We start from the raw sequence: 14,232 nt of genomic DNA on the forward strand, positions 1-14,232 counted from the left end.
GCAAATAGAACGAGTAATAATAAATAAAATTGTAGCCAATTCATAAGGATTTTCATTTTGTCGCTTCAATCAGGCAATTGATGGTCTCTGGAAGAGGAGATGTTGTGGTGGGGGGTGTGGGGTTTTCCGGGGGGAAGTGGGCTATTCAGGACCACAGGACAGGCGAACGACAGGCAAACAACATTCATTCATATTTGCCAAGTGCCGATTGAAGCTGCCTTTGCATTCTGCTGATCTCCTTCAATACTGAATAACCACCCACCTTTCCCACAGTCCACAGTCCACTGCCCCTCTGCACCCTCCCACCACCCACACCACCCACTGGCAGCACAATGTGCGTATAAATAACGGATTTCCTGTTATAAAATATTTGTAACGACATTTTCCCCGATTTATGTATCCTCACACATACCCATACATACGGAATATGCATGCTTGGTTTACCAAGTATATGGAATAAGGGCTCAATAAAATAGTATTTGTTATAAAACAAAAAAAGATTTTAAGGAATAAAACATTCAGTTGCTTAAGACATACATATATGTAGTTATATAAGAACAGAGCTACAGCTCAAACCAATTTGTTTAATAGCTCTGAACTTTAACTATAAGTTGGCATTGAATAAATAAATATAAGAACTGAAAATTTAATTGATTTGAACTTGTTAAATGCCATTAATTAAAAGTGTAATAAATATACTCACAAAAAACAAGACTTATTAACCTTTTGAATCTTAATAAGCTCTTGTTTTTAGCATGCAAACTATTATTTTGAGCACAGCTGTATGGAATAGCGCTGGAATAGTGAATATATTGCATTGTGCCAATGCCAGTGGATGAGCATGTACCTATAGATAGACATATAGTGCCACGATATCTCCGGCAGCCGCTCACCCCTGCCAATTGCTGCCACTCAGTCATGGCTGACAGTTATGGCTATATGGATTGGGCTATGGATATAGATATCGATATGGATATGTGCCGGGTAACGTCTTCGGATTGCAGCTGTCAACGCAGCAGCAAATTTAGTTTCGCCCGTCCTAAAAGTGCTGCTCCGGAGTCGGGAGTGGAGTGGAGTGCCAGTGGATTGATGATGGCCCGACTGGCAGATGCAGTTGTACTTTCGCCTGCTGCTTGCACAACTCCGCCGAGTTGGGGGGTGCATAAATCACAGTCATGCACGTGTTAATATCCTTGAATGCGCTCGAAAGCTCCATTGTTGTCAGCGGATATGCAGCACACAAAAGGTGAATGGGGGCGGTGGGCGTGGGGCTATGCATCCCGTTTCGGTGCGGACAAATGGTCATGGGTCAGGCCACAAATGATACCGGGGAGCGCATAATTTCCAAATGATTGGCAACACAATTATTCCAGCAATGCGGCACAGCTCACCGCATCGAGTTTAGAAACGTGAAGTAGGAGAAGGCACCCTGGATGATCTATGGACCAGTAATCAATAGGTTTTGTCAATCAAAACAAACCAAAATGTAGCTCACTTTCAGCACTGTCGTCAGACTGACCCGGAAATATTTTAGGCCCGTCATGAAGAAGGGTCTCGAGTTGAGTTCAATGGCCAGGCTCACCAGTTTCATCAGCCTGACATTCTCGCCCACATTGTCCGACTGATGGACCACCTGCTCCCAGTCGGCGGTATAGTACATCATTCCCAGTTCGTCTGTCTGTAAGGGGTAATATTCTAGTATTAATGACTATGGTGAGGAGAAACACCTACCGTTTTGAGGAGAATGGACCCAAGCATGCCAAGGGCCAGCAACTCCATGAACTTGGCCAGGAACCACACAATATAAGCCACATTACCCCAGGGGTTCTATAAAAAAAGAAACTGTCTTTAATTTTAAACTTACTGGAAATTAGTAATGAATACTGTTAAATTTGTAAACGGTTTAAGCAATTAATTAAGCATTAGAAATTAAAATGCATGATGAATGATCTTTAAAAATCTAAGTTGTATAAACTTTAGGTAGAAGAAATTATATGTAAAATAATACATTACTTTTCCACTTTAAAGATAAACAGGACTTTCGAACTTAAAAAGAAAACCCTTTTTTTGGGAAGAACTGAACTTTTTTTGTACCTTCAGTTACAGAAGTTTGATTTTCTAAGCAGCGAACTAAAGATAAAGAATGCTTAGCAATAGAATATTATGAGAAATATTATATAGAGTTGTAAAATTGTGATTTGCGAACACTTAGAGTTGAATTACAAAATTACAAAATCTAAGCTTGATAAACCGTTTTTTTTTTTATAAATAATAATATTATAGTTCTAACAGTCAGTAATTTTCCCTCGCATAACAAACCGTAAAAGCCTTAAAGAAGAGGGCGCAGAGGAGACCGGCACTGAAGGCAAACATGACGAAGATGCGAAAGCTGAACTCCTCCTCCATTCGCTGGCCAAAGTCCCTGAGGGCCGCATTCCGCCGCAGGATGTGGGTCAGGAGCAGGCGATATCTGGTGGCTATGTTCGCAGTGCCACGCCCCTCCAAAAGTTTGTGGGCTGAGCGGTGGAGATCCTGGCCCAACTGGACGTAGCGGGCGTTCAAGTGCATCATCAGCTCGCCCAGCACATTCAGTTCGCCGAAGAGCATGCTGGTGATGACGAATCCCACCCAGAAGTTGAGCCCCAGCAGCGGGATGAAGTACTGCAGCTGGGTGTTGTCGAAGGGATACACCTGCTTGTAGAGCATTTCGCGGCGGTGGTAGATGACGTTCGTCACCGGGACCAGAAAGAAGTTGAACAGGGCCAGCAGATAGACGGTGGAGTTGAGCCGCGTGGCCAGCATTTGCCTCTGGATGCCGGCAAACAACTGGGGCATCGCCTCCTCGCTCACGTAGATCTCCGCATAGAAACGCTGCAGCAGGTCCCGGAAGCGATCCTTGTGCCAGGCCAGCTGGTAGCAGCGTATCTGCATCTCCACAAGGATCAGATACGTGGGCATGCCCGTCAGTAGGTTGTCCATGTCCTGCCGATTGGCTATCAGGTAGTGGAAGTCCACCTCGTTGTGCTCGCAGAAGACGAGGAAGCCCACGAAAATCAGCACCCGGTCGAGGAGAACGCTCCAGCGACCCGAATCCGCCTCCAGTGGCCAGGCGATGTGGTTCAGGAGGCGATACAGGGACACCGGCCAGGGCATCGGCGCCAGCTCTCCGCCGGGCAGACGGGGTCTGTAGCGACGGAACCGGATGGACATGACTGCACGCCATCCCCCCGGACGGACTCCCATTTATATTCTAATTTTAATTGGCCCCGGGTCGAGGAAATATTAAATTCATGACCCAATCATAAATTATTCAGATTCATTTGCGTTTGTCAAAATAAACCCGAAATCGAAACCAAAACCAAATGGCAGTCAGTCACAAAAACCAAAACACCATTGCTGATTTGCCTGCGATGTGGAATTCCAATCAAGTGGCAAGTTTGGAGTTAATTGAGGGGTGATTATTAGAGCTGTAGGGATGGGTTCTACTTTCAAATCAAACCATGTCAGCGGTAAAACATGTGACATCTGGTCAAGTAAAACCAAAACGCTTCCGTTCCCTATTTATATTCAAAATAATAAAAGTAATTGCGGGTAATTATAAATTAATCTATTTAATTGAACAACATTCAAGATTAAACATGTATGGTTTTTTTAAGCAGATTGAAATCAATTACAATCAATTTCTTTATCCCACCGGATGTAGGATATTATATTAGATTATGGAAAACAACTAATTGTATATATTTTTATTTATTTTCAAAAATGGTTTAAAGTGCTACAACCAATTCACAGTTAATTGCAGGTAAAAGCAAAATATTCTTAAGACTTCATCTGCTTGAAAATCAAATTAATATTTTAACGATTTCAAGAATTTAATCATTTAAATAATTTATATATAGTTTTCAAGACTGCCTAAAGTATTACGGAAAATTTAAAGTTAAATGCGGATAAGAGCTAATATTTTAAAGACTTCTTGTGCTTGAAAATCAAATCATTGTCCTAATCCACTCGCTTCATTGCATTTACCTCTCGGCGGACAGCCGCAAACAATCATTTTTATGATTATGCTAAAATAACACTGACATAATTCCAATAAAAACGAAATTGCCCTGGCACACTGACTGACAGCTCGGCCTTTGTGCGCCAGGTGAACCGGGCAGGATCCAAGGCTCTAGGAAGTAGGGAGGGGGAGGGTCGAGGGGAGAGCTTGGTTTCCCCACAAAGTATGCACCTGGGAACAGCTGCTCATGTGTGGGTATGTCCCGGATCCTGGCCATATCAAAGGACGACCGAAAAGGCGTCGGAGCAGAGCAAATTCAATTCACCACTGTTGATTCACCGCCCCGTTGTTGTTCTCTTTGCCTGGTAAAAAGGATGAAAGGCGAAGGCAGAAAGGCCAAACAACAGGAAAAACCCAAATAATATTAATATGCAAATTGAGTTTTTTAGTTGAGTGATCTAAGCGGATAACCGAGGGCCAAGTCAAGACTAACGCCAGTCTCCGGGGACCGACGATGGATGCGAATGCGGATACGGATATGCGGATATGCGGATGCGGAGTCCCTCTTTGGGGCATTTTGTTTTTGCTCTATTGATTGCCGTCGGGACGGGACACGTACGTCATACGTCGTACATACGTACATATCTGGAGCAGCAGTCGGTTGAAATGCGAGTTTCGAATCAATTGAAATCATATTTTATTAAACGTTTACGGGGCCATTTGCCACAGCCGCCGCGGGTGTTCAAATCTGCGAAAATATTTGCAAGAAGTCACCCAAACCATAGAGGAGAAACAAGCGCCGGCAGCGGCGAACGCATCAAGTATAAACACATAAAAAACATTATACGTACGGGTACGTACACATAAATCCGTAGCCGTATCCGTATCCGTATTTGTATCCGTATCTGTGTCTGTGTCGGCAGCCGTGTGAGCCGTGGGCAAACTCTGGATTCTGGGTTCTGGGTTATGGCATTCTGCTGATTCGCTCGTTTTTTGCGTGAAAACAAATTCCGAAAGAAATTGAAAACATCCAGACGCAGATTGAAAGCAAACGAGTGGCGATGGACGATGGCAAACAGATGGAGACCTGCGAAAAGGCACGAACCCCGGAAAGCTGCACCACCAGCAGAAGTCTGCGGAAGACCGCCCGAGGGATTGGCCAAATGTCACGCAACTTTCTACCAGCGCCAAGTCAACGAATGCGGACTACAGACTACCCCACCGGAAGGCGTTCGATCGGAATGGCAGTCCAAATAGCGGACCCCGCGAGCGATTGATTTATAATTACGCCAAGTATGGCCCGAAGTGGGTCAACAAAATAGCCGCTTTGGCGGATTTGCTCAATTAGCCAGCTCAGACATGAAACCGAAACGGGGACTGAGATTTAGACTTAGACTGAGACCCAAACTGCCAGCGATTCCTAATGACTTGTCCACTGGGAGCCACACTTTAAAAATACTTATTCAAAAACAGAAATCAAGAAAAAGTAAAAAAATAAATTTTGAGTGCATAATTTCCTTTTTAAAACTTTTAATTTGTCTTTCCTTTAAGTTGGTTGCGCCTTCATTTCTTTATTTTCACGTTACCCTCCACCTGTGGCACACGCGGCGTATGAGTGACCAGATATCCAGCCTTCGACGAAAACCTCCGCCTACCAGCGTACTATGTAAAATATATGCAAATTGGTTTATTTTCATATGGCAGGCACGTGTGTCGCCCTAGCATCAGCCAGATAAAACAAAAAACACAGGAGGGTAAAACCAAACATGCCGATGCATTGGGGAGTGGGCGCTGTCCATTGTCTAGACATAATTGGGAACCAGCTCCGGAGACCTGGTCAGTGTAACAAAGGGAAGGTACATATTTACTTTTCGAAAATTCCACGAAAATTCACAGGCTTGTGCTGTTGTCATTAAATTTAACGTCAATGGTCTTCATTTCAAAAGCTCTTCAAGCGTATGCTAGTACCATGCCGTTCTTGGAAAATCAGATATTAAGTTTGCACTAGAAGTTGTTTTGAAGGTATAAATTATTCATGGTTCTCTGAATTTTTCATTAAAATTTTCTCAGAATAGAAATGTTTTGAATCTGCCCCTCACTTTCCAAAATTATTATTATAAATAAATATTCTTTTACAAAATATTCATTCATGAGCAAGGTTTGCTAAAAAATAAATGGTTTGCTCCTTTTCACTTCAATATCTTTTATATTCACATCAAGTATTCTTTCGTTAAGGTCTTTAAATTTTAAACACTGGCTTAAATTCATATCAAGCCTTTAAGCATGAATTTGTTTGAATAAATGCCTCACCACTTCCAATTTGATATTTTTGATATTCATATCAAGTATACGCACTGATTTCCTATTTAGGGCATGATTCGCTGGCTATTAAAGAAACATAAGCGAAGTCACTTGAAATATGTAAACGGGAAACAAAACAAAAAGAGGCAACGGGTAGAAGAAGGATATATCCTGACAGTCAGCCGAACTCCTCCGAAAAGCCCCTGAATAATTAAAGCGTCTGAGGCAAGGCACCACACACCCACACACACACACACCAGCCCACACACACACACACCAGCCCACACACACATCCAGTATGATCCGATTGAACTGTGGATGGGGCCAAGAAAGCTGCAAATCGAACACGCAGGTTTACATGCGCCTAATCCCGTTGTCAGCCGGATGGCCCAAGGCTGACTCAGACTCAGACTCAGACTCCGACTCATTCACCTTGAAGCTACAAACACCACCCACCACCCTTCACCTGGAGGTCCTGGCGAAAGGCCTCGAACATGTCCGTTATTTTGTTTACAAGAAAACATAAATCTCGGCTCCTGCGGCCCGGCTGGAGTATGTCTGAGTGCGGTCGAAAGGATTGCCAGCCGTCGCCGCTGCCGTGTGAAATGGAACATATCATCACATCCCCGACTCCACACACTCACCCACATTTGTGTGGGTGTTGGCCGGGGTTACGGCCGCCCACAAAAAAAAAAAAAAACACCAAAAAAAAAGAAAAAGGACTACGGACTAAGGACCAAGGATGAGTGCCATGGTTTTGGGTCTGGTTTGCACGCGTCAACTGTAAAATCCTTTTGACATGCAGCCGGCTACTCTCTTTCGTCCGAAACTGGCCATAAAAAATGGGCTTTAGAAGCTGGGAATCCAATTATAAAGAATTTTAAACTATGTAGCGTGAACAGGACACTTAAAGTAGGCTAAAAGGGAAACCGAGCAAAAGCCAGGTTATTAGCGGATATATCCTGGTGAGTATGGTCGTGTGTGTGTGATGTGTGTGTGATGTGTGTGCTGTGTGTGTGGTGTGTGTGTGGGCAAGTTATTAAAAGGAAGCAAGTTCTGACAGGTCACAATCAGTCAAGGGCTCACCCAGCTGAGCTCCCCTACTGCTTCTCACTGTATAAAAATTGACGTGAAATTTATACGCCATTCCCGGCTTTTCGGGTTTGCCAGTTGAAGAAAAAATATAGCAACAATCCATAAAGTAAATGTAGCATTTAAACAAACAAACCGGTCGTCAGCAGTATTAGACGACATGGGAGGGACGGGAATGGGGAGGGGATGGAGCATCTGAATCCCAACCAGGAGCAGTGAGAAAACACTGGAGGGGAAGCCAAAACTGACAGTGACAACTGGCTGGAGTGACGGGGAGCACAAGGAGCAGCGTTGATGATGCTGCCCCCCAACTCCAAGTGGTAGCAAAGGAAAAAAAATTGACATAAGCGGATATGTTACCCAGCGCCTTTCCGGATCGTGTTGGGGCGTTCTCTGGGAAGTGGGCGTGGCAGTGTCCCACATAGGCGGCGGCTGCACGAGCAGTCAGCAGTGAGCTGTGAGCAGTGAGCAGATAAATTAATGCGATTTTTCATGTTGCATGCTTGAGTTTGATTTATGCAATTATATGTCTCTATATATGGGTGCTGGAGCGGAGCATGTGTATATCCGCACTGCGTGAGTGCGGCTGACAGACAACTTTTGTCAAATACGTCTAAAAGCAGTCATTTTTTATATTTGATATAAAGCGGAAATGCTAAGAACATTTCCGGTTCGTTACCTTCGCGCAATGAGAGCTTAGCGAAATAAGTGGCCGCACCGGAAATGCCCTTTGATATATTTTTAAGACCCTGTATGTGATATGATACAAGGGAAAGTCTTAAACAAAAGTCGCTTTAACAATATAGTTGAGTTTTTCAAAATGTTGGAAATATTTGACTTTGTTTGACAAACAAGATATAAAAGTATAAGTAGTTAAATACAATACCAAAAATAAATTCCTATTATTTTATACTTTATGAAATTAAGATTTGATTATATGTACATATTTACACTTCTTTTAAAAACCTTTTAATACATTTCTCATTTAAATATGAAACTATTTTCAAAACTAATATTAATGTTTGATTTAATTTCAATATCCCTGTTAAATAAATACTTGATAGATATATTTTGGCAGACAAAAGAATAGAATTTGTACTTTTGTTTATAGTCTAACAAAAATTAAAGTCTAAATTTATATATTTAAATCCCAATCCAATATATTTCGATGTCATTGGAGATGCACAAAAGTGCTGCACTTCTACTTCGCTGTGTATTGCAGAGCCATGGCAACTGTGTGATGGAGCAACTGCCAGAGGAAGGGCAATAACTGGCGAGTCCGGCTGCTGGGCCATGTTAATTTGTCATGATGCCACTTGCTTACTAGTTCTGCTTGTGGTCCACTCATCCGCCGGCCAGCCAGGAATACTCATGCTGCATACGGCAGTACGGAAATTACACAACAAATGGACTTTGGGAGATGGCTGGCTGTTCTTCGTTTTTCTGGAATCACCAGAACAACCTGAAATCTGGCCAAATCCGATTAAATGCAAATGGCTCCGCATCCCCATTCCCCGACCCACGTACACACATCCATAGCGCAGATTAGTTGCGTAAGTTATCAGTGGGGGTGGAGTGGGAGTGGGAATGGGAATGAGGATGAGAATGGAGCAGGTGGGTCAGGAGCCACCAGATTTGAGTGGTTGCACTGCAGCTATCGTCAGTCAGGCAAACACTGCAGCAATTCCCGGTAGCCAAGCGGTTATACGACTAATTAATATTTCAATGACCGATCCAGTTGCCTGTCTCTGCGAGACTTAAAGCCATAAGGAGTCTGGTAGGAGCCTCACTTTTGCTACTGCCAAATAGCCAAATAGCTGAATAGCTGAGCATGGAAACTCATTTCGGCCATTAATGGCCGATGCTTGGCGAAGTAACAAGACGAGAGTCGGTAGTCGGTAGTGGGTAGTCGTCGTGCGGGTCCGTTTCAAAGGAAATGACAGCCATTTCCATTTTTAGCTGCGCTTGGGAAAGCCAGCAACTGGCGCCCCAGAAGAGAACTCTTTAAACCGGAGCTACACAAATTGCTTGTTTAAAATATGCGCTAAAAGAAACCCCTCATCCCAGCCAGCATCCACAGTATTTGAACATTGTCGCAAGGCATGAGCATCAGCATCAGGATTTTATGTAGCGCACCACCATCGCCACCAGGACCCCAAAAAAAAGGCCACTAGACGACGGGGAAAAATAAAAACGCCACTTCCGTTTTATTTGCGCAAAATTAAATAAACCGAAATATGGCTGACCATATTGGCGCATAATGGGCAAAAATATTTTTTTCATTAATGTCCCATGCTCCGGCGGAGTAGATGGCAAAATAAATAAACAAGCAGGGCCGAAAAGGAAAGCCGAAAAGTAAAAGCTGCGACTACTGCGACCAGCTTATTGTGTGTCAATATTTGGTTGACCAAGGCTAAGTGAGTGGCTGGATGGCTGCCTGGATGACCAACAAGCGGAGGTGGAATAATAACATCATTTTAATAGTTTCGCTGCCTGCAGTTTGATAGGGCTTTGTGAAGCACAATGAAATTAAAACTGGGAGTTATTAAAGATGGACACTTTATTTATTTTTTGTTGTCATTCTTTGGTCGAAAACATTAATGCAGATGAGCTTGATGATTTGATTTTTCATATAAAAATACAATTTTATTACTTAACTTGTGCAAACTTTATCTATAAGTCATCAAGAAAAATAGTTTTAAAGCTTTATGATTTTTAGTAATAATAAAAAATAATAATATGATAAAAAATTAAATAGTAAAATCAATATCTGACTATTAAATTCAACCTTTTGTATTTAATATTTAAATTAAGTATTACATCATAATATTAAATACAACGCATATAAAACTGTATGAGTAATTATTAAAATATTATTTTTATTTTATGTGAGATTAGAAATATTTGAATAAAATATTGTATATTAAAGCTTTTTTGTTACTGTATAGGTATGCCTAGAGTAACATTTAAAATATATTTTAAATTGGAATTGGGTAACTCCAATTCTTAGCATACCTACTAAAGATATAATACGTCACTTTTCTTTTCATCGACTGACAAGTGTTCCACTTGGAATCCTCCTGGCCGCCCATGCCACGCCCCCGAAGACGTCCTCATCTCAAGGATAGTTAAGCTGCTTCAAAGCGATACTAGATGAACATTTGTGTAAGCCGTAAAGAAAAAGCCCATTGAGCGAGGGTGTGAGACGATTGCCAATCGAATTTAATGCGCATTGCTTTTTAAAGTGCCAGCAGCTGGGAACGCCCGCCCAATCCCCCCAGCCACCCATCCAAGAAGGCTTCTTTTGTCAACAATGTGGTGCGAGTAGCAAATCCACCCCATCCCCATCCACCACCCACTCTGGAGCAGCGCAGCGAGCCGCACTAATCAACACAATTACGGAGCAGTCGAAGGAAAACTTTTCTAATTGGATATGAAGATGCGCACATGCGTTTCTTTAAAGGAATTTCACTCCATCAGCCGAGGGTCCAAAATATTGTGACAAGAAAATGGCTCGAGACAAGGCTTCCAGCTACCGGCTTCCAGCTTCGCGCTTCAAGTTCCAACTCCCATTTTAGGCATCGCATCTCCGCCGGCTGAGATGCTTTGACAAATTATTTTTAAGCCAATTTACAACTTGAGAAAAAGTATCAGGAAAACATATCACACCACACACAAACGGATAGGTGGTGGATGGGTGGGTGGGTGGCTGAGTGTTTGTGTAGGTAAAGCAAATATAATGCGAGGGATAAAAGTGTAAAGTTGACAGCCCAGGCACATTACTCACCCGAGGTGCCAGCCATCCAGCCATCCAGCCATCCGGGAGCAGGAGTAGCATTAAAATAACCAGCCAACCGATTCAACGTCAAGCCAGAGCCCAGAAATGAGCGTGGCCAAGAGAAATGGTAATGCGGCCGGTTCGAGAGCGCCCATCCTGTGCTCCTCCAGGCACTTCCTCGAGGGCCTGCTTGCCAGCGACTCCTGCGCTCCGCTTTGGAGCGTTTTCTCAATGTCTTTCACTCGACAAACTGTCGACAGCGTCGGCGGAAACCATTAATTTTGTCACTTTCGGAAGTGTAAAGTGGCGAGCATGTGGGAGCTTGCGGGCCGGGCCATTGACCAGGTCACCAACTGGCCGGGCAATACGTCCGGGCAATACGGCCAATAGTGAGAGTCATGAAAGGGCAATTAAGGCCGGGCACCTGTGTGCACCCATCTTGCCGCAGTCCGACTGCCAAACAAGTTAATTGCACCGACCGCACTGCACCGCACCGCACCGCACAGGACACTTGATAACCGCAAAACCGCAACAGTCGTATGTTAACTTAATAATTGCCATGTGCATAATTTAATAGTAACGAATGATGGATGAGTAGGCCCGTGGACACCAAGCGATGTTCGAGTCAGAGAGGGATGCTTAGAGATGCTAACGAGTGTTAAGAGGTAGTCAGTCCTACGAGTAGTGGCTTCAGTCTTCGATGACGCACAAAATGTTGATGCCGCTCTTGCCCAGATTGACGCACTCCAAGGCAGACTCCTGCTGCTGGCGCATGTAGATCAGGAACTGAATGATCACGTAGAACAGGTTGTTCCGGTCGTAGACGCAGTTGTGCAGCTCCTTGTCGCTGATGAAGTTGAACTTGGGGTTAAGCTGGTTGCTGGTGGTCAGAATGGCGCAGTGCGCCTTGTTGTGCACGGCGTTGACCACGTCCTTGGTGGAGCGCTTCTCGTCGCGGATCAGCACGTAGCGGGAGTAGAAGGGCCGCCCGCCGCCCTGCGGCAACGGCATCAGTTGGCTGTCCAAGTACACGCAGAACAAATGGAACAGTATCTATGGGATGAGAAAAAGTGTGTAAATAGTTGCATAATTTCCTAGTTTGCATCCCTTACAGCGGCGTCGGTGGGCAAGTGGTCGCCCCACTCCTGACCATTGTGCGTCTTGCCCGAGTTCCAGCGATAGTCGGCTATGCAGGAGCCCTGCGACAGCTCCTTGATGCGCTGCACCAGATACTCCTGGTTGCTGAAGGTGTCCAGGAAGGGCAGCAGCATCGGCAGCATGGGGGCGCAGGTCTGCACGAACTGCTGGTTCTCGGCTGTCTTGCGCAGTCGCTCCAGACTCACAGATCCGATCTTTAGGTCGATCAGACCCCGCTGGCGGAACACATCGTCCACATGGTTGATCTCCTTGACCAAACGCTGCAGTATGGTGGTGGAAATCCACTAGAAAAACGGTTCAAATATAGTCGACTGTAAAGATGGTCCCCAGTTTCAGCTTACAAATCTCAGGTTGGCTACGTATTGCGACAGTTTGTCCGTGGATATGCGCTTGATGACCTCCGAATTGCTGTCTCTGAACTGGAAGCCACCGAACTCCTCAATGGAGGTGGGGGCATTCTCGGTGGAAGCAGCGGGTGCCGGCGACAGCTGGTAGATGGTGGTCTTCAGCATGTAGGCCGCATTGTTGCAGTAGTTCCAGAAGGAGTTGGCCGATCCCATGCTCTGCACACTGGGCGCCTCCGAGCTGTCCACCATGCTGCGCTCCCGCTCCGCCTGCTTCATGAGGGCGGGCAGCTTGCGGATGTCGGTGATGAAGTCATCCCGGCGCACCTCTGCGTACGGCGACATGTAGGTGGACTCGTTGCTCAGGTTGCTGGCGTTCAGCGAGTTGTTCTGCACCATCGACGAGTTGTAGGAGGTGTTCTGTTGCGTCTGCTGCGTCTGCTGCGGCGTTCTGGTGGGACTGGGACTGCGGCGCATCGACTGCGAGCCCCAGCAGGAGTCTTCGAAGGAGGAGTGCCAATTGATGATGGGTATGTCGTCCTCGGCATCGGAGTCGGGCTCGTAGCTGCGTGGTTTCATCACCGCTCTGGCGCACACTGTCCGAAAAGAGTTCTCTGTGGGAGTAAGGAGGAAATGCAGGGATTTAGTGGCTAGTCAAGACATCGAGTGGCACTTCCTCACCTTCCCGGCCGTCCAGCAGACACTTCTGGCTATCGGTTCCTATCACCTGGTCGCCGCCAAACCATAACCACAAATACTTGCCGAAGCAGGCCAGCGCACTGAGGGCTATCAAGGTGGTGATGGTGCACTCCGCCAGGAACCAGTACGTCCGGTAGACGGACCGACATGCCTGCCACATGTCGAAGAGCAGCAGGGCCAGGAGCACCACATTTATGGAGCACCACTTGAGGTAATGACGGGCCTGGGCGCTTCGCAGTCGCAAGTCCAGACTGCGCTGCACAACGGGATTTCTGCTAAGCGGCGAGCTGTGGGGCGTTTAAAGGGGTTAATTCTCTGATTTTTCGATTCATTCCGCTCACTCACCAGTTGCCCCTGGTGAAATTCATTGTCTGCAGGCGAAATTTTAAAGCAGATTGTCTGGAATTGCGAAAATGCCGGAAAATTGGCGGTTTTGCTGAGTGTGGCCCTTCAGTAAAATGCTTGTTTGGTCATTGTTGGAAAACGTTAGAGTTGGAAAATACGCCAGTCATTCCAGCTAGTGATGGCCCAGCTGTCGATAAGTTGCCGCCAATTAAATTATTTTCCTATCCAAGTTTCAAACCTTTTGCACCGCACCACCAATGAATTGCTAGGTTTTTGTTTTTTTTAGTGTTAGAAAACGTTCGAGTTGAAAAATACGTTAATATGTCCGAGCGCTAGATGTCGCTCTACAAACTCGTGTAGAATGATTTTGTAAGATGCATGTAAAATAGTGTAAATTTATGTTTTGAGCAGTGTTGCAGTTCTGGATACTTTATGGCTATGCAGCCAAAAAGTGTTACATTCAAACTAACAAAATAGTTAAGAGCCAACTAAAAATTTGGTTCTTAATGGCTTAA

At 44.9% G+C, this 14,232-nt stretch overlaps 2 protein-coding genes across 2 annotated transcripts; both read right to left on the reverse strand.

Moving 5' to 3' along the window:
• Positions 1–679: 679 nt before the first annotated feature.
• On the reverse strand, positions 680–3,210 carry LOC108135472 (odorant receptor 74a). The gene is made up of 4 exons (XM_017256213.2): positions 2,320–3,210; positions 1,732–1,827; positions 1,496–1,678; positions 680–1,438 (listed from the first exon to the last, which is right to left on the reverse strand). The coding sequence occupies exons 1-4, from the start codon at positions 3,208–3,210 to the stop codon at positions 1,388–1,390; spliced, it is 1,221 nt and encodes a 406-aa protein (XP_017111702.1). The 3' UTR covers positions 680–1,387.
• Positions 3,211–11,713: 8,503 nt separating this feature from the next.
• Positions 11,714–13,898, reverse strand: LOC108135689 (transmembrane protein 209). Its single transcript, XM_017256530.2, has 5 exons — positions 13,718–13,898; positions 13,355–13,659; positions 12,671–13,287; positions 12,284–12,613; positions 11,714–12,224 (listed from the first exon to the last, which is right to left on the reverse strand). Exons 1-5 carry the CDS (start codon positions 13,738–13,740, stop codon positions 11,862–11,864), a joined length of 1,638 nt encoding a protein of 545 aa, XP_017112019.1. The 5' UTR covers positions 13,741–13,898; the 3' UTR covers positions 11,714–11,861.
• Between the last annotated feature and the right edge of the window lie 334 nt (positions 13,899–14,232).

This window comes from Drosophila elegans, unplaced genomic scaffold (assembly GCF_018152505.1).
Source record: "Drosophila elegans isolate 14027-0461.03 unplaced genomic scaffold, ASM1815250v1 contig_208, whole genome shotgun sequence".
NCBI classification, from domain to species: domain Eukaryota; kingdom Metazoa; phylum Arthropoda; class Insecta; order Diptera; family Drosophilidae; genus Drosophila; species Drosophila elegans.